Here is a 21931-nt window from a genome sequence, read left to right on the forward strand (position 1 = left end):
ATAATATTAAATACATTGTATACATATATGATATTTGCTTAAATTTTTCAAATTGTCAATGTGATAAATATATACATTTAAGGAAATCTCGTACGGTCTACTCGAATGAACTGTTCCATCTAGAATGAGAATTCATTAGATTTTTTTCGTACTTGTGTACAATCATAGATTGCAATTACATTAGGATTATTGTGAAAGAACACATAATCTGGAATATTCTACGTGGAAGAAATGTCTGTCTATTTCTCCTCTATTATACTCGATGGAAGTGAAAAAGAGCAAACTGTATGTTTATCACGAATACCAAAGAGGTCAGCACTATTCTGAACGTATGGTTCGCCACGTTGGAAGAAGTTGACGGGTGATTGCTACTTGTTTGACGTTAGGGATTTATTTCTGTAAAATACACTTAATTACTGTTAATTTGATATATTAAGGTGAGAAAATATTATTTAAATAAATTATATATTTCCTGTTCCATCTGAAATTAAAAATTAACTGTAGAACATTAATGTACACGTGCTGCGATTTAATAGTAGTAGGGCGCTGAACCGACGAATCGAATATAATGCATTTACAGTATTATTATTTATGCTTATAAAATTTGCATTACAATAGCATAATTAATTCAGAGCGTATGTTATCAATAACTCATTCACATGATTTTGCTGAAAGTAAAATCTTGAGAAAATATATGATTTTTCTTAAATAAATTTTCTCTTAAATGTTTCTATTAGTGTTTTTATATAAATTTATTTACTTAAGATTTAAATAATTTCATATCGAAGTACAATTAAGTAAATATATATCTATGTTGCACTACAATATATCGCTATGTATTATTTTCTAGTTCTACATAGAAGATTTACTGAAATACCATTTATATATAGGTAATAAATATAAATAATTTATTTCTTAGGGACCCAAGGATGAAGATTAAGGAGTTACTCAAGACTGTCAATGTAGCATGGTCACCACCGGCTCAGCATCCTATATTATTGGCTGCAGGAACTGCAGCCCAACAACTTGATGCAAGTTTTAACACATCTGCCAGCTTGGACTTATATTCCTTAAATTTACAACAACCTGGATATGATTTGGAGCTTAAGATCAGTGTTGCGAGTGACCATAGGTTGGAGATAAATTATATTTGCACTTGTATATCAGATAGTTGACAATACTTCATAAATTTATAAAAATTTTAGATTTCATAAAATAATATGGGGTTCGTATGGTAATAATCCAGCTGGTATAATTGTCGGAGGCTGTGATTATGGCATTATAAAGATTTATTCAGCTGCTAAAATGTTAGCTAATGATAATAATTACTTGATAAGTAAAACAGACAGACATACAGGTCCAGTTAGAGCACTTGATTTTAATCCCTTTCAAGCAAATTTGTTAGCAACTGGTGCAACAGAAAATGAAATTTATATATGGGATATTGTTAACACAAATTCTCCCATGACTCCTGGAGTCAGGAGTCAACCACTAGAAGATGTCCAACATATTGCTTGGAACAAGCAAGGTATCTCATAATGTTTAATCTGCTAATGTATTTATATCTTTAATTTTTACTTTTTCTTACAGTGCAACATATCCTTGCTTCCACGTTTTCGCAACGATGTACTATATGGGATTTGAGAAAAAATGAGCCAATTATCAACTTAACAGATACAAATACAAAGGTAATTTTACTTACGCTATATTTTGTAATACTCGTAATATCATCATTTGTACATTTATATATACATACAGGTAAGATGGAAAGTAGTTCAGTGGCATCCAGATGTTGCAACACAGTTGTGCTTGGCATCAGAAGATGATCAGGCTCCTATAATTGAATTATGGGATTTGAGATTTGCAACATCACCCTTGAAAACATTCCAAAATCACCAACGTGGTGTCCTATCAATTGCATGGAATCCACATGATTCCGATTTACTCTTAAGTTGTGCCAAAGATAATAGGATATTGTGTTGGAATCCTAACTCAGATGCACCAGTAAGTCTAACAGGAGTATGTTTACGAATACATGTATATAATTTATTTCTTATTTATATATGTATATTTCTTTATCGTACAGAATGGTGAAGTAATTTGTGAATTAGCACAAACAAATCAGTGGATTTTTGATGTCTCATGGTGTCCAAGACATCCTGGGTTAGTTGTGGGATCTAGCTTTGATGGGCATGCTGCAGTTTACTCTTTATTGGGAGGACAACAACAAATGTCAGCAGAAACATCTAACAAAATTGTAGATTCCTTCCCTGGAATGGATCCTTTCACGCATGCACCACCTCCTGTACAGACAGAACCAGCAGTCACCTTGACAAAGGCTCCAAAATGGTTAAAAAGACCATTTGGAGCATCCTTTGGTGTAAGCATCTGTTTTTAAAATATGTAATATTTATCGATTTTTATATATCATAGTTTTAAATTTCTATTATAAGAATCATGAACTTTTTTTTAGTTTGGTGGTAAATTGATAATATTTGAAAATGGACCTGTAGATCCTAATTTACCTCCAAATTCAAATAAAAGAGTGATAATATCACAAGTGGTTACACAACCAGAATTAATTCAACGTTCAAATGAGTTGGAGGAAGTTCTTAAAACTGAGCAATATAGTGATTATTGCAAAGGGAAAGTTGATAACACTACTGATATATATAGAAAAAAGATATGGAATTGTGTGGGAGCATATTTTAGTGAAAATGTGACAAAGAATATATTGAATTTACTTGGTTATAACATAGAAACAATGAATAATAAATTAAATCAATTCGTTTCACAAGAAGATGTTAATAGTATTACAGAAGGAGTTGGTAACTTGAATAATGTAAGTTTAATTTTATATTACTTGAAGAATTTTCACAGTATTATTACATAACAGATACTATTCTTCATTTAGGTACTTAATGGAAACGTTATTGATGGAAGCATGGTGTTCGATGCTATTGCACAAGAATCTAAGAAAACATTATTAACTGCTGCAAAAAATAAAAACATTCAAATAAATGTGTCAGATGGTAATTTTATAGTTACATATAAGGAACTTCGTCTCCTAAATTTTCATTACATTAGATGATGTAATTTTACAGATGAGGATGGGCTTATAACTCAAGCAATCCTCTTAGGAAATATAGAAGCTGCTGTGTCGTTGTGCTTTGCAAATAAAAGGTACGCAGATGCAGTCATTCTTTCAATGGCTGCTGGACCTGATTTGTTAGCACGTACCCAGTACAGATACTTTTCAGAACATTCTGGAGCTCTCAATTCTCTTATCAATTCATTAGTTAGTGAAAATTGGGCTGATGTTGTTAACAATGCTGATATAAATTGTTGGAAAGAAGTGTTGATTGGAATATTTATTCATTCCAATCCACAAGAACGATCTGCTTTGTGCGGTATGTATCGTATTATAATGCAGGCGTTGTGACAACTTAAGATATATAATACTCAATTCTGTCCCTTTGATTTCATAGACATGCTTGGAGATCGTTTAGCATCATCTGATGATGTAACACTTAAAGAACAAGCTCAAATTTGTTATATTTGTTCTGGTAATTTGAATAAAATGGTTGAATCTTCCAATGTTGAAATTCAGGAAATAGTAGAACTAGTAGTTATAATGCAGAAAGCATTAGAAACGCAAAATATTAGGGACGTACCAATAGAAGGAAAAATTGCCAACGTTTTGTCTCGTTATGCTGACATGTTAGCGGCCGAAGGAGATCTCGATTCTGCACTAAATTATTTGGGAAATAGTCAAGATGAAAAGGTCGTAATGTTAAAAGATCGCTTGATGCGAGCTTTAGGTTATATTGAAGAATCGAAAGTCGTGCCAAAAGCACCAGCAATGCAAGCTTATTACGATCGAACCAGAAGATCTGTAACTGGCATACAAGGTGTACAAAATCCACTGTCTACTGGATCAACAAGACTCTTTTTCGATTCAAACATTGCTGCTCCAACGAAACAATCTTTCGCACCTCCCCCAAATCAATTCAGTACTCAACAGCAACAACAAATGTTTGGAATATCTCCGCTTCAACCACATGTACAATCAATGCAACCTGTACCATCTATGCAACCTATGCCACCTATACCATCTATGCAACCTATGCCACCTATACCATCTATGCCATATGATCAAATATCTCATTCTTACACTTCAACATCCGTTTCTCAATCACTTCCACCACCACCTCCTTCAAGTGCATCAAGCGGAATCGGATCTCGACCACCTAGCGCCGGACCTCCAGCGAGATCAAAATATATAATAGATCCGTCTGTTAAATCTACTTCAACATACGGACAAACTGGTTTTCCTCAACAAACATCGTCGTATCAACAAATTCCTCCAGTATCAGGCTATTCTTCATCAAATATGTATCAACCAGAAGTTCCTATGCCGACGAACACGTACTCCGGACAAAGTCTCGTATCAAATGTTAAAGAAACAGGAACTTTTAAGCCAGTTCAACTTAATGTATTGTCGCCACTGCAAAATCCACCTCAAAGTCAAATGTATGAACCAATTAGAATGCAACCAATTCAGCAGACTCAAATGTATGGAAGCGAAAATCAGCCACCAATGGATCGCTCAAACATCTATCAAGCACCGGTACAGCCTGCTGGATGGAATGATCCACCTGCTGCAAAGCCCTCTAGGATACAGGTAAATAGCTTTGTATCTTTTTCATGCAAGTGCGCCAGAAAAATAGTGAGTAATTAGTTATTATGTATAACATTATCCTTATTATATATATATATATATATATATGTATACATACATTTAAATAATATAGCCAGTACTAGCATTATGCAACAAAAAAGAAATGTCTGCGGATCATGCTGGTACCAGGAAGTGGAAAGCAATATATTCGAAGAATATGAATATTAAGGTAGACACCTAAAAAAGATTGAGTGTTGTTTATACTGTTTCATCATTGCTATTTCTTTTTAAGCAAAATATGTTTATTCCCCTTAAGTATCTCTTAAATTCGATTTAGTAAATTGCGAATAACAATTTCCTGTGACTCTACATTAACTAATGTGACAGTGTGAAATACAAGGACGTTTCCAACTGCTTTATACAAACATTGTAGTCGTGGGATATTACATTTTACGATACATGCGTACCATTTTTTTATTGCAGTTAGTATATGAAGGTATTTCTTTCTAAATATATCATAATATTACATTTTCTGCAGTCAAAACAAGATTATCAGCCACAAAACCCGATTTTACATCCATTAAGAGGAACCCAACCGCAACCTGAACCAAATGTAAGGATCATAATAAAAGTTTCTGTTAACTAATAAAATATCATTATTTTCTACCTCTTTTTTCTATTCTAGGTATTGCAACACGACAAATTTTATCCGGATACGCAAGCATCTTACAACCCGCAACAATATCATCAGAATATTCTAAATCAATCCAATATCAATCAGAATATTCCAAATATGGCTGCTCAATATGCCAAACCAATGGAACCTACACCACCGGTCGCAATTGCCAGAACACCGGAACCGGAAAAGCCAAAAGCACCGATTCCAGAACAGCATATGCACTTAAAAACAGTATTCGATGAATTAAAAAATCAGTGCTTTGAAAACGCCAAGAATCCAGTAAGATGATTCTTCGTATTTATAAGAATAATATATTTTATTATATTACAGTCAAAACTACCAATATTTTTCATTTTTTTTCAGCAAATTAAACGCAAAATAGCAGATGTATCTAGAAAACTCGAAGTTTTATACGATTGCCTTAGAGAGAATAAGGTATGCATATCTCTTTGCACTTTGCTACTATCGATTTAAAAAAAAAGGAAAAATATATTTATTGTGTACGTCTTATTATAGCTGTCACAGAATTCTTTACAAGGATTACATCAAATATCACAGATGATACAAAGTGGAAACTATACTGGGGGTTTAGATCTTCATACACAATTAGTTTCAGGTCCAGATTTTAGCCAGATAGCTTCTTTCATGCCGGGTATTAAAGTATTATTCCTAATCGCTCTTCAATTGAATGTCTATATTAGATAGAATGCAATATATAAAACCTGGAATATTTACGCCTATTCATTTTTATAATTTGTAATTTGTATAATCCTTAACAGCCTTATTAATTTAGCTGCCTAATTAATAAGATATTTACGTTTTATTAATTTTCCATATTATTCAGTATAGTACGGATAGTCACAAGTATTTGTATATAAACTTTATGACTCAATTGTATCAACAAAATCATAATGTTTATATATTTACATTTAAAGGTGGCTTGTTGGGATTAGATAAGGTATCATTATTCCGGTACAATTGAAAGTACTCATTACCTAAGACGCATGTAAAAACTAGAACAAATATTCAGATATTGTTAGTAAAATTTTGTTTCTCTTAACATAATATAATATGTACATAAAATATTAAAGTTGGCTTAAGAAAATCGTGTGTATATCTCAAAATAAAAAATTATATAACGATTTCATTAAAATTATGTATTAAATTAATTAATGAAAGTAAGGTTAAATTGATTTATTGAATAATTAAACTGTGTAATATGGCTGTTTTTTCATTGATAATAAACTTTTGTAACAATTCATCTAACGGATCGATGCCATCTCGAGCTGCTTGTCGGCGCATTGCTTGTTTTACTTCTTCGCGGACTCCTTTATCTGCTCCACGAGTAGTAATACGTCGATCTATAAAATATTTTTATATAGTCATATTATAGATAAAAATAAAGATATGTATGGTGTAATTTATAAAATAACTTACTTTGTAGAATCCCTGATCCAGTAGCTATATCTAAAGATACACCACCTCCATGTTCTGTCCATAGATATGTTAACTCTTCTAAAATATCTACACATATAATATAAGCCTGAAATAATGGGTAAGAAAAAGTTCCACGATTAATAATCCTTTCCGTAATTGTGGATAAAGCACTAGCTTCCTGCGGCCAATCAATTTGCATTAGAACTAATGCATGTCCTATAGCTAAATCCCCAACAGCACCAGGTATAGAGAAATTTTCCTATCGTACAGTACGTATTGTAAATATAATAACAGAATGAAAAACGTTTTTAATCATAACATTATAATTACCTTTATTGCTAGAAGCAATAATCTGCAACAATACTGTATAACAGGAAAACGTGCAAGCGTCAAATAATGTAAGTGTCTTCCACATGGAACAGTTAAATTGTGAGATACCTTACTGCAAACCGAAGGTAATGCAGTAACTACTAAAACTATATACTCTAACATTGCCTAGAAAAAGAAATATGATGTATTTAGGCATATTTTTAAGTACAAGTAAAGTATAAAAATATGAAAATACATTGCGTACCTTATAATCTTTCAAGAAGAAACATGTACTTGCTAAACGAAGGTGAACAGATAAACTAGCTGGTTCTTGAGATAATCTTGGTAACACTTCATGGTGTAAACCCTTATACATAGCTAAATCTGTTAAAAAAGAATTTAGCCACGAGTCTAATCGGAGTTGTTGACTTAGTTTCCCGATTTCTCTTTGTAAATAATCACTACTATGTAACAAGTCCCATAACTTCACATTTAATGCCAATCCATTACCGCTGTAATCACCATCGCTAGTTATTACGATTCCTCCATTATCTTCCCTTTTCCGTTTCTTCAATTTGGGTTCTAATTATAACAAAAATAATGAAATTATAGATTAAAGTAAAGTTACAGATTATTACATGTTACACTTCACCTGTGGGTGAATGTACGCATTCTGCGAATGCTTCTACCAAACAATACATGGTTTCATCATTATTAATCAGTGCAGTATGTTCATTTAATATTCTTAATAATACTGCAACAGTACACATTAATAGCTGTCTAGCCACCATTTCCTCGCATAAATTAGCAGAATGTGTAACAGCATATTGGTGCAATCCTTCGCAATATGCTTCTCTGTTCCAAGTCATAGAAAATAAACTACTTAATTCCCAGCCTAATTTTTTCCCTATTAATTCTACAACTTGAAACAGTCTATCCCAGGGCTGTTGAATCTGATTATCTTGCGGCTGCTGTATGTATGTCAAATAAAATTCTATTGCTTTACAAAGTAATCTCAAGCTAAGCCTCGGATTTAATACTACCGGCGCAGTACCAAGGAGAGGTAGTGCGTCACAGGTTAATAATTTTCTGTATCCGTTTACCGCACATCCTGGATGACTGTGTTTCTCCGCGGTAAGAAGAGTTTCTACTAAACGTGGCTAAAAATGTAACAGATTAAGAACTAAACCGGCAGATACAAATATTAGAAACATGTTAACTAAAGATACTTACTCCATGAGTGGCAATTGTTTGAGGAAATCTACGCAGTAAAAGAAGTAATAATTTACAGTGCTCCATTGTATCTTCGCTATGATCAGCAGTCATGACAAGCAATTTATGCTGAAGTTCTTGCGGTATATGTTGGAACATTTGGCATAAAAATTCTGCTTCGGCATCGCATTGTTCCAAACGAAGACAAGCTGTTACTGCTTCTATTTCCTTCCATATATCGCGATCGTCCGGAAAATTCTGAAATCTGTTTTTTCATTTAAACAATTGTTTACGTGCAAATGGTTCTTATAACATAATGTAATTTATTTCATAGACTTGCATTTCACTAAAACATTTTGCTGCTTCCTTCACATTTTTTGAAAGCTTTTCGATCCGATAGGCTTCGAACTATTGAACACACAGCACAATTTATTATTGAAAAGTTATTTGCTTATTATATAGTAGATGTTAAAAAGATATCAATAATTTAATTCCATGACATAATTTGTAAAATGTCATTTGAATGCATGACACATAATAAGCTATAACGCACGACACACTATATAAATTAAAACGAATTGAATACTTTTTGTATAGATGTCAATAAACATTAAGAATATTAACCTGAACTTTAGCACTGTGAGGAAACAACGATCTAGCAGTAATTAACCAGGACTTAGCTGCATAAATGTCAATTGGTAATGCATCTTTCGCACGCATAATTAAATAATCTTCTTTGGATAACTGGTTGTTATCTATACCAGATGTTTTTTCTAACATATTTTAAATTATTAAAAATTTACAGACGAAAATAATGACAACCAGTAAACATCGTTTACGACTTCGACGAGACCATAGACAGTGTATAAAATAGATCTCGCATTTAATGGAATTTTGTGTTACGTTCTGAACTGAAATACCGATCGTTAAAAAATCATTTTTGTCGCTGAAATACGCTGAATGAAATGTACGCTTTGGAGTGGTGAGTGTAGGAACTAAGAAGAAGGAATAATAGAAATAAAATCACAAATAAGATATAACAGATTTCTGTTTTATCAACTGCAAATGAAAATGATATCCGTATATTATAGCATGATAAGAAGACTTAAATTCAGTTTTGAAAATACAGCAGTAGATTTTTTAATTTACAAAATAATCATAGACATTTGTTTGTATCATACTAATGTGTTTTCAATTGAATGAGAAATATCAATCTGAATGTTTGAAACAGGTATGTTGAAATTTTTACGCAACATGGAAATTCCTTATTGACTGAAATTATCGAAGCGAAGCGAAAACAACAGTGCCAAGAAGTTTTAAAAAAATGATTGACGATTCTCGACAGAAATATAATATTGTAAATCCTGTAAGTGATAAAGGTTGTCGCTTTTCCATATACCCTAGGAGTGGTTCCATTTATAAAGATATAACAGGGGGCACTTTGAGGTGGGGAAATCCGCTTTACTCCACAACGCAGATTCTGTTGCAACTTTGGTCAAAGCCTCCTTAAGTGGTTATAGCGCTTTGGCTTTGTATCTCGCGACTTTCCGTATTCCAATGAAGTACCGGAAATAAAGTAGCATTAAATGCACCACTTTTGTTTTACGCGACAAAATAAAGTTCCTGGACGCTATTTTCTCGTTCGAAACTCCCTTAAAGATATTATATTTGTTATTACATTTTAACGGTTACGTTCGTATATTTCCACATAAATTGTTTGTGCACAAGTACATATAAGAGAAGCAATGCATTAAAGGAATTATGCGTATCTTTCATTCGTTTATGGCACACTATGAATAGCAAAGGAATGTCTAAATTTCATGCGCTCGAATCATTCCGAGCGGAGAACCACGCGGGAATGGTAAGGATATCGTATTCGTCTCCAACTAAATTTTACGTCTACGAGGTGGTTAGGGGATGCACACTCTGTGGTTGTGTTTGTTACCTTACCCTCTGTCTCGGTGCCTCTCTCCACCCCTTCAGCCACAATGGCATTAAAATTACCAAGGAAATTCAATTCCCAGTTGAAAATGTATCGCGCACGTGTAGGTCATACTCGTATAGACGATGCCGAGGGTAACGTAGGTAAAAGACAGGGACGTCGAATCATTGGGCTCCTACGAGTACACCGTACTTTTAACGCTTCAATCAATTTTATCTCTTTTTTTCTTTGTCACTTCATTCTCGGATAATTAGAACCAATCGTATATTCATCGCGAAATCGTATTTTCAACGATCGAAATGTATTTATAGCGTATCGTTTGGAACAAAACTAACCAGAATCGAAGTTCGTTTTCTCGATCGGCAATTCTAAAAGAGAAATTTACAGATCGAGATCTATGCTAAATTTCGACGAAATACTAAAGTTATTAGAAAATTTCAAATTGTTAAATGCGAGCCAGGAACTAGACGTCCCTGTTTGAAGCGATATAGAAAAGCGTATAACACACGCACATCTGGCGTACGTACGCGAGTTCGCTGTGGATAGCTTAGGTTGGTTAGTTAGCGTGCAAGTACACGTATCAAAGGCACTCAGAATCCGAGCTTAACAAAGCCAGCTTTGGGTTTACCAACCGTGTCACGTAGTACGTGTATACCTTACCTGCTCACGCTTCGCAAAACCTAAACCTCCTGTGGCCCGTCTAACTTTGGTCTTAATGCGTCAACGGGGAGGGATAAGTTTCGTTGGGGCAATTAAAACTAATTATTCTCGTCCGTGGTGGCATCGGCTAACCGAGGGACCCTTGCGGCCCGATCGTTCGTAATTATATACCACGGAATTGGAATCTCGTTAACCGTGAATTTATAGAAAACACTTTGCAGGTCTAATTGAACGCTATTGAATTAGCCACGTTATCCAGTTGTCTCTAACTCGAACTTTTATATCAAAGCTCAATCCCATCGAACGAAATACAGAATATTTTTAAGATGTTTACGGTAATATCGTAATATCGACGACGATACCGTTCCTCTTAATAGTTAAATCATTTCTTGGTACAACAATTTACCACGAAACTTCATCAACTGTACCCTTATACATCTAATAACAGTTCCTTTTCAATTTTTAACTATTTCGTATTAGAATATTTCTTTTTAGTCACAACGTGATATTATTAAGATCAAAATATCAACAAGACTACACTTATCGCGCGTCAAGATCGCTCTCTTCTATTTGATAAAACAATCGCAATTTTGCCATTCCGTTTGAAAGGAAAACGCGCGTGTCGATGGTTGGGATCTCCGCGAGAGCACGTAACATAATAGCGACCATAAGGGTGACTGAATTTCAAATAGATTACCGTGACGCGTCCAGGTACCGGTGATGCGTTCGTATCGCAAATGCGCTGAGAGATAGCATCGCGAATCTAACACGCTCGTACGATCGTATGTATCGCTGGATGGGATGCAGAGAGGGGAGGGGAGGGGTTATCGAAAATTTTAAGCCAAATGTGCAACTAAGTAGCTACTTAGGTCCCATTTGACGCAGGGGATTGAGATCGCATTTGAATGGGAGATTTAGTCGACGGATTTTCGCCCCGAATTGAGCCATTGTGTCATTTAAACCGACCACCTGACGGTTCTTGACACGCCACCGTTTGCCTTTCTGCATTTTAAATACGCTCTTCCTCGTGTCTGCTTCTCTCATTTGTAAAACGTTTCCTAGCGAATCGCCAAGTTCTTGCAAATCGGTCCCGAACGATACCGAGCAAAAGTTACGTATAGAAGAGGGTGGTGTACCGTGTACGGTCTATCGTAGACGTTCTGGCAGCTGTCTCGATTACTTTTTTCCAAGCCACGGCGTCAATATGCCCTAAAGCACAACACGACAATCTAATAGCCGATTCCACGCCCAAAAAATTAGCTCAAATGAATAAATACGATCTTGACGGACCGCTAAAGTATTGGCGTTTCTCCATCTCTGTCTGTCGCTTTATGAAAGATTTTCTTTCGTACAGATTTCGACGATCATTTTTGTCGATAATCGTCCACCTAACAAGAAAATTGTGATACGTTTCAGACGACGTGCGAATACCGAACGATTACAGCGACCTCGATAGAGATTGTAGCGAAGAAAATATTTTAACGAGGAATTTTTCGACAATACTTTACCGAGTTACGGCGGATGTTTTGGCACCCCAACGTGCAGAAATGGTCACCCCTCTTGTAATACACGGCACCCCATCTATCGAATTATTTTGATTCTGCGATAATTCAGCTCGCCTAATACGACATCCCCTCCTCTTCGAATGCTGCTAGGGGGGAAAAGGCGATTCGAGCATTTTGATGGAAATTCGAAAACACGAAGGCGCGACGATCTTTCTCAGGATTCGTGTGCAGAGATTAGTAGGATTTATCGACGATCACGATCGTAGAAACGCAATGGGAAGTTACGCCTATTGAAACGCGTGTTGTATTACCATCGAAAGCTTGATCGTACCGTTTCTTGTAAATTTAAAACCAGCGTTAACCCTTTAGTAACGGTAATACGACACAATGGTTTCGACATTTTCCACGCGATATTAAAAAGTTTTTAGGAAATATAGAGATTGTGACGCGTCTATCGTGCTTATTATCGGCTTAACGCTTGGTCGCGTGTGCTTCGCACAGAAGCAATGCTTTTAACGCGATTCAGGCGATTCGTCGAATCCTCGGCCCGTGACGAATCAATGGCGGATTGGTACGCTCGATTCCGATGTAGTTTTTGGAAAAGTATACAGTCGGAGAGACGCGATAATCTGTCGCGGCCGGCATTGAATTTCGGCGCGGAATTGAATTTCGTCAATTAGATTTTCGGTGTTTACGGTTGGTTAGGCCGCGTACTAGCCGACACAATAGGAGAGAGAGTACGTTTCCTGGACAGCTGTGTCGAGTGTCCGCCTCGATACGTACTCTTTCGCCACCCTCGTGGCTCCCTGGCCGTTTCTCGTATTATTATAATGTGGCCTCGGGCCTGATTTTACCGGATCACGACGCCGTGTCTAATTCATTGTCCGTCTTTGCTCCTGTCGTCAGCGATTCGATTAATTGGCGGCGAATTTGTCGAGTTCCGATCGCTCGTGAAATTTCCCCGTGACGTCGTAAACCGTTAATCGTATCCGTGAAAACTACGCGGTAACTACGATTGGAATCTCTAAATACGAATGATCGTTCGTCGAAATGTTCGCGAGAATCTTCAAGGAAAATAGTCTGTTGGATGTTTTCGGTGCGAGAAGAAGCGATTGAAATGCTTCAAAGAGCTTCGCTCGAGCGGACTCCGAGATTTGAATATTCCAGCGAACTAATTTGCGACTGACAAAAGATGTTATTCCCGTGCTCTCTTCGTCCCTCTTTCATCGAACAGGTCTCAGGCGAAGTTTCAGGCCGCGACGGACGTCTTGGTTAATCACAACAATTGATATTCCGCTGATATCACCGCACCGAGTGACGGAGTAACGTAGTAACGAAGTAACCCGATTAAAGGGAGCTTCTTATTGGCCCGCTCTCGCTCGTTCTATTCAATCGAGTTACATGATTAGCTACGGGGCGCGGGAAAGCGAGAAAGAGGGCAGTTCCTTCCCGACGAGCCTTCGCCATCGGTGCAAACATCAGAGAAATCTACGAAAGGGAATTATCGGTGTTCTCGTTATCGGTGTTACTCTGATTAAGTACTCGTAACGCCTATTAATCTCTACCTACTGATAAGTTTATTGCAGTGGAATAAATAAAACCGTCGAATAAGATAAGAGATAGGAAGTGTCATACTTGAGTACGATCGACCAATAGGCTACTTCGTATTCTAGCAGTTTGACTAAATGGAGAGGTTCCTAAATGGAGTACTCCTGTCATACGCGTAGGGTGGTCATCGTGGAGTTTTAGTCGGTAGGAGTCCGACACCACTCTGTTGTTACGCGATTATTAGAACAGCGGAGTGTCCATGAGGATTTCTTCACGTACAAAAAAAAAAAAAGTTTGACTAAATGGAGAAAAATCACAATCACTTCATATTCGTAGTAACGAACATTTACACTTTCGAATATAAAATCTATACTTTTCTTTTCTTACCCTTTCTAATAGATACAATTTAATCATCGAACCCGCTGTCTCCTTATTGCTGCCAAAGCTTCGATTTCAAAAAGAAACGGCAGAAGAGAAAGCGCGAGAACCAAGTTACAGCAGTCTGGGCAACTTCGTTCCTTCTGACAGGGATTCGTTTAGCAGAAACGTATTGGCGACTTCCGGTGACCAGAGGCAACCGGCCGGAGAATCTACGTCCGTGGACAGCCGCGTATGCACACCGGGAATCGTCAAAGCGAAATCTGGAAAACCGCATCACGCAAGGGCGTGATTACAATACGGACCGCTGATTTCCGACATTAATGACATATTTGCGACAATAATGTTCTGTGTAAACGAGTGTATTATATAATGACGAAATACGCGGTTACGTGGAAAGAGGAGATACCCGGCTGGTTGGCCGTGTTCAACCAACATCCACGAGTTGCCGGCTCTCCGCGGTCTCTGCATGTGCACGAATCGGTCGTTACGTGCCGGTCGTCGTCGTCGTGCTTCCCCGTCTGCGACTCCCGTTCTGTGTATGCATCCACCCACACACACTCCCGCCAAGCCGTTTCTTGTCGACGTGTGGGTGGAAGATACTCACGGTCGCAGGAAACAGCGTATCATGGTAATAACCGTCATCAAACGACGACCACTTAGAACCAGACCAGGTTCCTCGTGGAAAATTCGTCCTTTTGCTACTACCCGCGGAAACCATGCCCCTTCCAACGATCATCGACGATTCGACGCTTTACTTTTTGCCCTGTTCCAGTAAATATTATTCTATTCCATATTTATAGGAATCTCTACTGGACAAGTTCCAGCGAAGAGTGGAGAATCTAAAGCTTCGATGAGGCTCAACGGTGAAATCTGACCACTCGTTTTGTCGAGACGCTCAACGGTGTTCGTATTAAAACTTTTAACGTGCTTTAAGCAACTTGAACAGTGACGAGCAATTTCAACGAAGCGTTTCTCACTTAATCGATGAGATGGCTCGTTAATTTCGTAACGACGGTTCACGGTTGCGAGAAACACGTGTCATTGTAACAACCGTCATCGAAAACGACCATTTTTACGAAGCCGTATTCGTCGTAAAGTTAATATGTTACTTTAAACGAATCTCGAAGCTTGTGAGTTCCAAGATCTGGTTCGATAAAAATTATCCTTATACGCTACGATCGAAACAAGCAATACTAAAGAAATCGTTGTTTCACGAAGGAGCCACGTTCGCCTGGTATCTTGTAACGCCGAGCTGCCGAGGTATTTTCTATTAGATAAAAGTATCGTCCACTAACGAGCATTCGTGACGGCGACACGGTATTAAACTGTCGACGATATCCGCCATTTGAAAACGAGCTGCGATGGGAATAGACAGCGAAAAAGAGCGCGATAGAGACGGATAGTGGAAAACAGCCGTAGGAGGGAAAACAGAGAGAGGCAGAGCGCAGGGAGGACTGGCACGGAAAGAGAGGAAGAGAGAGACGGATGGACAGACAGAGAAATTACAGCCGCATGCTGCGTTCAGGAAACGGCGCATTCTATTGTGCTTTTGTCATAGTTAAACTGTCAGGCCAATTTTGCGTCGAGCCAATTTATGCTCACGTGTCCCGATGTACTCGCGATTCTCCCCGCCGCGCCGCTGCCCCGAAGTGGCACGTTATGCTGGACTGCATAATTTTGCAAAATTTTCTGCGCGCTCGTACACGAGAACGGGAAACGAAGGTGAACCAGACTATCCGTGTTGTTTTCAGACACGTACGACGCGGTCCCGCGTCGAATTTGAATTGCACTGGTACCTCGCCGGAAGACTACCAACGCTTTCAGCCCGTTATATAGCCGTCGCTTCAACGATGTTATGCTAATCGTTTCCAGCGAGACGATTCTTTTCCTTTCTGACGTCATCTGAACGTCGATCTCCTATGGTGGAACCAAAATAATAAGAGAAGCAACAAAAATCGAGTGGAACGATCTCAAGCATCGCCGCAATTACCATTACGATAATTCGTAGTTTAGCCGATGGACGATGTTGCGATTTTGATCACGTACGAAACATGGACGATTCGTTAAAATTCTACGAAGAGTTTACATCGACTTAACGATCGGAGCTCCTCCGGAGCGGTCGGCAAATCGCGAGGGTTCTCTCCCTGTCCCGGCAATTAGCGTAATTAAATAATAATCGAAAGGAGAGAACGGTTGGTCGAGAGAGCTAGTAACCGAACCACGCCCCGAGCATTCGTGATATGCCGACCAATCGGCCGAGACCACGATGTCCTCCCAGGCTCGTCTTAATCACACTACTCTATAACTATCCTTTAATCGAAAGGCCCGCCTTACAAAGGGGCGCGAGAGCCACCGACCATCGCGGAGATATCGTTCCAATCGGACAGCTCGTACCGCACTATTCGATCGGAAGCTTTTTCATCGGAAAGCAGCGGTTTCTACCGGTTGTTAAATGCGTTCCTCTCGATCGTTAAATCCATCTATATCGTCTGGAAAGATGGACGAATATTATCGAAAGCAACGATTTGTTGCGACGCGGGCAGAATTTAAAGTCCGCTCATGCATTATGCATAGTGCGAAAGTGAAACAAACTACGAGCGAAAAACTGGTCCATCGTACACGGCGGCGCTGAGCCTCTTCCAAAATCGATCGGATGCTGGCGTTACACGACAACCGATCGCGCCGATCGTCGCCAAACAGCTTTATTCCGCGTCAATCCAAGAGTATCGCGTTCCATGATATCCTCTTGAGTAAATACACGTATGTAGCACAGTAGAGTCTCGAAACCAGATAGAGAGGCAGAAAGAGAGAGAGAGAGAGAGAGAGAATGAAGAAATTTGTCGACTCGCGAGCATTATCCCGCTTCGAAAGAGGTATCGAAACGGACGAATGCGAGAGAATACCGGTTGAAATCGCGAAAACGATACGCAATCGAGCCTTCCAGCGAAACTTTCATTCGTAACACGTATCCGGCCAATTAGCCGAGGCGTTAAAGTATTCTATGGTTTCAAGGAAAGGCGGTTTGTGCACTTAAACACAGCCGAGTTAACTCGACCCCGCTCAACCGGCAACACTTTCGATGCCCGATGTACATGAATAAAACATCATTCGGAGAGACAGCCGATGCACGAGTGGCGTGCACGCTTGAAGAAAAAAAAAAAAAAAAAAAAAAAAGAAAAAGAGAACTTGAGTAAATACACGTATGTAGCACAGTAGAGTCTCGAAACCAGATAGAGAGGCAGAAAGAGAGAGAGAGAGAGAGAGAGAATGAAGAAATTTGTCGACTCGCGAGCATTATCCCGCTTCGAAAGAGGTATCGAAACGGACGAATGCGAGAGAATACCGGTTGAAATCGCGAAAACGATACGCAATCGAGCCTTCCAGCGAAACTTTCATTCGTAACACGTATCCGGCCAATTAGCCGAGGCGTTAAAGTATTCTATGGTTTCAAGGAAAGGCGGTTTGTGCACTTAAACACAGCCGAGTTAACTCGACCCCGCTCAACCGGCAACACTTTCGATGCCCGATGTACATGAATAAAACATCATTCGGAGAGACAGCCGATGCACGAGTGGCGTGCACGCTTGAAGAAAAAAAAAAAAAAAAAAGAAAAAAGAAAAAGAGAAGAAGAAGAAGAACTCGTAATGTCTGAGAAACGATACTTTGTTCGCGTTCCCGTGGAATCTCGCGAGCAATTACGGGTCGGGACTCGGCCGAACGAGACCGTAAGCGGCTAAATTATTCGGTAAATGCGATCAGTTCCGAAATGTAAAGCGAAAATTGGAGCACCGATGAAAATTTTAAACGCGCGGCAAAATGAATTTTCGACAGCCGTCACGGAGGGGTGGCGCCGACACCTAGATCCCTGTGTTTCAACGTAATTGCGTTATGACACCGACGCGCTTTTGATATATCCTCGATGACGTCAGCTAGTTCGTTCTTCGTTAACGAAACATTAGTTGCCTCAAATGTGTTCTATATTCGAGAGTAAGAATAATTGAACTCTTCGACGGAACGATTGTAAAGTATATGCGCGTCTCTGGTGTCTGGATGACTGCTTGCTTGTCTCGGAGACGAGGACGTGTACGAGAATAGGAGTGAATGGCTGCTGGCACGAGTGTATGCGAGGCTGGTTGTGTCTTCAAGTGCTAGCACGATCTTCCAATGAAATCGCAGTGCATATATACGTCGGGTGGTACAAGCCGGCGCAGACGCGCTACGGAAACAAGCAGGAGGGCGCGTATTTCCACCCTCGACTTGGGCTGGTAATGCCGTGGCCGGGGTGTGAAAATCAGGAGCGAGCCGCGGTGGAGTTGGAGGAGTCGGAAGAGAAAGAGAGCAGCGACAGGAGGGAGGATAAAAAGGGGAGAAAGAGAAGCGCCGGGGTAGGAGGAAAAGGTTGAGGAGGAGCGGAGAGGGGCGGAGGGGACGGTCGGGGAAGAGGGTGAGAAGCCGAAACACCCCTGGGTCCAGCGAGCTAGGGAGGATCAGAAGAGGCAGAGGAGCGAGATAGAGAGGGGGTGGATAGTCGAGTGAGAGGGAGAGATTGCCGCCATTTTACAGTGGCGCGGATCTGCATAACGATCAGAGACTGTCGTGTTTATCAAAGCTTTTCTCCGCCATCTGCATAATTTTCTGCCGCGCCAGGATAGAGAGAACGGGTAGCGAACGGAACGCTCGGACGGGAACGCCTAGATACCCTTGCTCTCCACTCTCGAGTGCATTTTATGTGCACGACTTATGAAACTTTAACGCCCTTACGAATAAATTACTCGAGTAAGCGTCGGTCGCTCTAGCCTTCCGGACGCGTGATTGGGCCATTTGCATTTCAAGTGAGGCGAATTAATAAAAAAATATTTGCCTAACTTCTTGTCAAAACCTGGATTCACTGTGCCGCCTTTAACGTATTCCTCTATCTTGGTATAAATAATCTTCTTGTCGGCAATCAGAATAGATATTTCAATGTTAGAGTTGCCTCGTAACGAACAAACGCGATCGTATATTTGTCCCATGTCGATTATCCGATTCGAGGTAGGAGAAAATTCCTGTGGAAAAGGGCGGCGAAATAAAATTTGCAAGAGACGGATCGATGTTTCTACGTCGACGACATATGTATTCGCGTATTAGAGCATCGACACGGCCGAATTCCCAAAGCAAACGTCGAGAAAGAAAAATATTTAGTGACAGTCCCTATGTATCTATGGGGTGGTACCCGTTATTAGGGTTCTTATTAACCCAGCATATGGACTAGAAGGGCGATCTCAGATACTGATCGAGCCTTCCTCTCTCTTTTACTCTCCGTGTCGGTGATCGCGCGCACAGATACCGCAGTTTGCAGTAACAGGTCCTATTTCAAGGGATTACAAATAGATTTAATCTTTATCGGCCATCTTCTGTTTTCCGATCTATCAGCCAGAATGCAAATGCTCGCTTCTCTCGGACCGTAAAAGGAAACTTGAAAAGAGCGAGCAAATCTCGTTTCGTGTAACGTTATACCTCGTTCGTTCGGTGTACCATTTCATGGTTTTAAATATTTTTGATTCCTCGTTATGAAACCCACGTATACACCACTTTTGAAACGTAAACTCTAAGAAGATAATAGACGATAGAAATTGTATTTCTGTGTTTCTAATTAAAACGGGATGCTCTCTCTCTATTAAGACTCGAGAAATACAGGAAAGATGATATATTTTTATTCGAGCAGTGGATAATAAATTTCCAAACGGAACAGCAAATTTATTAATTCGTTTATCAAGAAGTTCAAGGGTAGAACAGTTAACGCGTTAGTTCACTTGATTTGGAGGCTTAATGAGCCCGTTGACACTTTGATGCAGGGTGTCCCGCGTGTCGCCAGGGAATTGCCAGTTCAATAATTCAGAGGCTGGCCGTAATGGAACTTGTCCGCGGGACTCGATCTATCATAGGAAATTGCACGGAGCCCTTTTACCGCCGCTCATAAGAAACATACATATTAGAAGAATAACAGCGGCCTAGCTCGTAACCTCGTGTGTCTGTCGTTCCGTTCCGAGAATTGATTAGAGCCCGGAAATAAATCGTGCGTGCGTGCGTGTAGGTGCATTCGTCGGCATATATCTATCCACGTTCGAAAGAGAACCGAGACATTTCCTCTAAAAAAAAGAGAGAAAAGAAATAAAAAAGAGAAAGAAACTTGTCAAAAAGGGAAGATATGATCGGATTATGTAGAACGGGAGAGGAGAGAGTAGCGCAACATTGGATACGAGAGAAGAATTTCAAAGTTTATCGAATTCCCCACCCAACAGAGATGCTCGCTAGGTGGCCGCTGTTAATTAGCCGTCGATTCATTTAACGGGTTGACTGGCGCGACACGATTATTTCAAGTTTAACGAGCAGTCGATTAATATATTAATGACGATCAGAGGGACTTTGAGTTTTGTTGATGGTCGCGAGACGAAGATGACACGCTGCGTGATTAATTGGTGCATTCGCTTCGAAAGCAGAACCGGTTCGAAATAATCGCCGATTCCGTTTGTGCGAATTTTTCCGGAAGCTCTAAGCTCGTTCCATCTGTTCGAAACGAGAGAACTCGTAGCTCCGACAGCGAACCGGCCTCTCGTCGTCCGTCGGCACCGAGAAACCCTCGACGTCAAAAGCAAAGCTCAGAGGCAATCATGAGCTTTCGAATGCAAAACAGCAGCTTTCGCCTAGCAGCACTCGGCACTTTTACATTTAAATGTAAACTCGCTGAGTGCGCGCCGCAGAGCCACCCTCGCCATATCCTCCCCCATCAAGCAACGGACCCCTTCTCGACCCCCTTCACCACCTCTCGCCCTCCTTCTCTGCACATCGTGCACCCCTATCCGCGTACCGTTTCCATCCGCCTGCTCCACCACCTCCTCTTCCTCCTCCTCCTCCTCCTCCTCCTCCTCCTCTCTTTCGAGGACGTAGGCGATATGGCGGAGGCGCCTGGATTTAATATTTTACACCTCAAATGTTGGGCGCGCGCGCGCCAGCCAGCAATGCAAAACAGCTCGTCGAGTATCCCTCGAGCTGCTGGCCTCCTCCCTCCGTCGCCGTCCATAACGATTCCCTCCCCTTTCGGCTTAGATTGGATTTAAAACGCGCTAATTTGTCGAGCACGACGCGACCCACGCTTTGCACAACCGCCCCGCTCGCGTGTCTTCGACCGTCCGTGTGACCATACTCCTTCTGTAGTCGGAACTGCGTACAGTCGCGCGCCTCTTTGCCACAGAGGTATGTGTAGAGGTGTGTGGGCACGGTGGGCCACATCTAAATTTAAAATCTGCTTTGCATAATGCCCGACCTCGTCGTTGCTCGTCGACCCCGGGACCGCCTAATTGCGGCCTCGTTCGAGCCCAGTGTCCCTTCGACACCTACAGCAGCCATTCTCGAAAAACCGGCTCATTCCGCCCACCACCCCTCGCTCGCTTCCGCCACTTTGAATCGACCGACCAGATAACCGGACACCGTTCCCCTCGTTCTGTCCCTCGTTATCGATCTACCCTTTGTACGAAGATCGATCTTCGATTTTCGAGTAACCTACAATACGACGTTACGTCTTCTCTTCACGAGAAAAG

The 21931-nt window shown here is 40.1% G+C and overlaps 3 protein-coding genes across 6 annotated transcripts in view; 1 reads left to right on the forward strand and 2 right to left on the reverse strand.

Moving 5' to 3' along the window:
- Positions 1–287: 287 nt before the first annotated feature.
- Positions 288–6465, forward strand: LOC100748851 (protein transport protein Sec31A). 3 transcript variants are annotated; one of them, XM_012387563.3, is made up of 14 exons: positions 288–437; positions 920–1132; positions 1206–1528; positions 1591–1688; positions 1759–2004; positions 2087–2380; positions 2474–2842; positions 2915–3032; positions 3105–3410; positions 3489–4684; positions 5220–5294; positions 5367–5639; positions 5724–5795; positions 5877–6426. In XM_012387563.3, exons 2-14 carry the CDS (start codon positions 930–932, stop codon positions 6063–6065), a joined length of 3762 nt encoding a protein of 1253 aa, XP_012242986.1. In that variant the 5' UTR covers positions 288–437; positions 920–929; the 3' UTR covers positions 6066–6426. The 3 variants fall into 3 exon arrangements, with proteins under 3 accessions (XP_012242986.1, XP_024224530.1, XP_033177579.1); XM_033321688.1 differs by having other exon boundaries at positions 330–398; positions 5877–6465; XM_024368762.2 differs by lacking the exons at positions 5220–5294; positions 5367–5639; positions 5724–5795; positions 5877–6426 and adding an exon at positions 4815–5176.
- Positions 6466–6539: 74 nt separating this feature from the next.
- On the reverse strand, positions 6540–9295 carry LOC100740102 (integrator complex subunit 10). Of its 2 annotated transcripts, XM_003490847.4 has the most exons (8): positions 8943–9295; positions 8659–8726; positions 8340–8583; positions 7759–8266; positions 7372–7688; positions 7128–7292; positions 6798–7056; positions 6540–6721 (listed from the first exon to the last, which is right to left on the reverse strand). In XM_003490847.4, exons 1-8 carry the CDS (start codon positions 9096–9098, stop codon positions 6555–6557), a joined length of 1884 nt encoding a protein of 627 aa, XP_003490895.1. In that variant the 5' UTR covers positions 9099–9295; the 3' UTR covers positions 6540–6554. The 2 variants fall into 2 exon arrangements, with proteins under 2 accessions (XP_003490895.1, XP_033177580.1); XM_033321689.1 differs by lacking the exon at positions 8943–9295 and having other exon boundaries at positions 8340–8576; positions 8659–8717.
- A 4981-nt stretch (positions 9296–14276) lies between these two features.
- LOC105680967 overlaps positions 14277–21931 on the reverse strand; it is a 31639-nt gene continuing 23984 nt past the window's right edge. The window contains exon 6 of the mRNA XM_033321692.1: positions 14277–14614. The gene's annotated coding sequence lies outside the window, so the exon portion shown is untranslated. The remainder of the gene's footprint in view (positions 14615–21931) is intronic.

Source organism: Bombus impatiens, unplaced genomic scaffold (assembly GCF_000188095.3).
Source record: "Bombus impatiens unplaced genomic scaffold, BIMP_2.2 scf_0478, whole genome shotgun sequence".
NCBI lineage: Eukaryota > Metazoa > Arthropoda > Insecta > Hymenoptera > Apidae > Bombus > Bombus impatiens.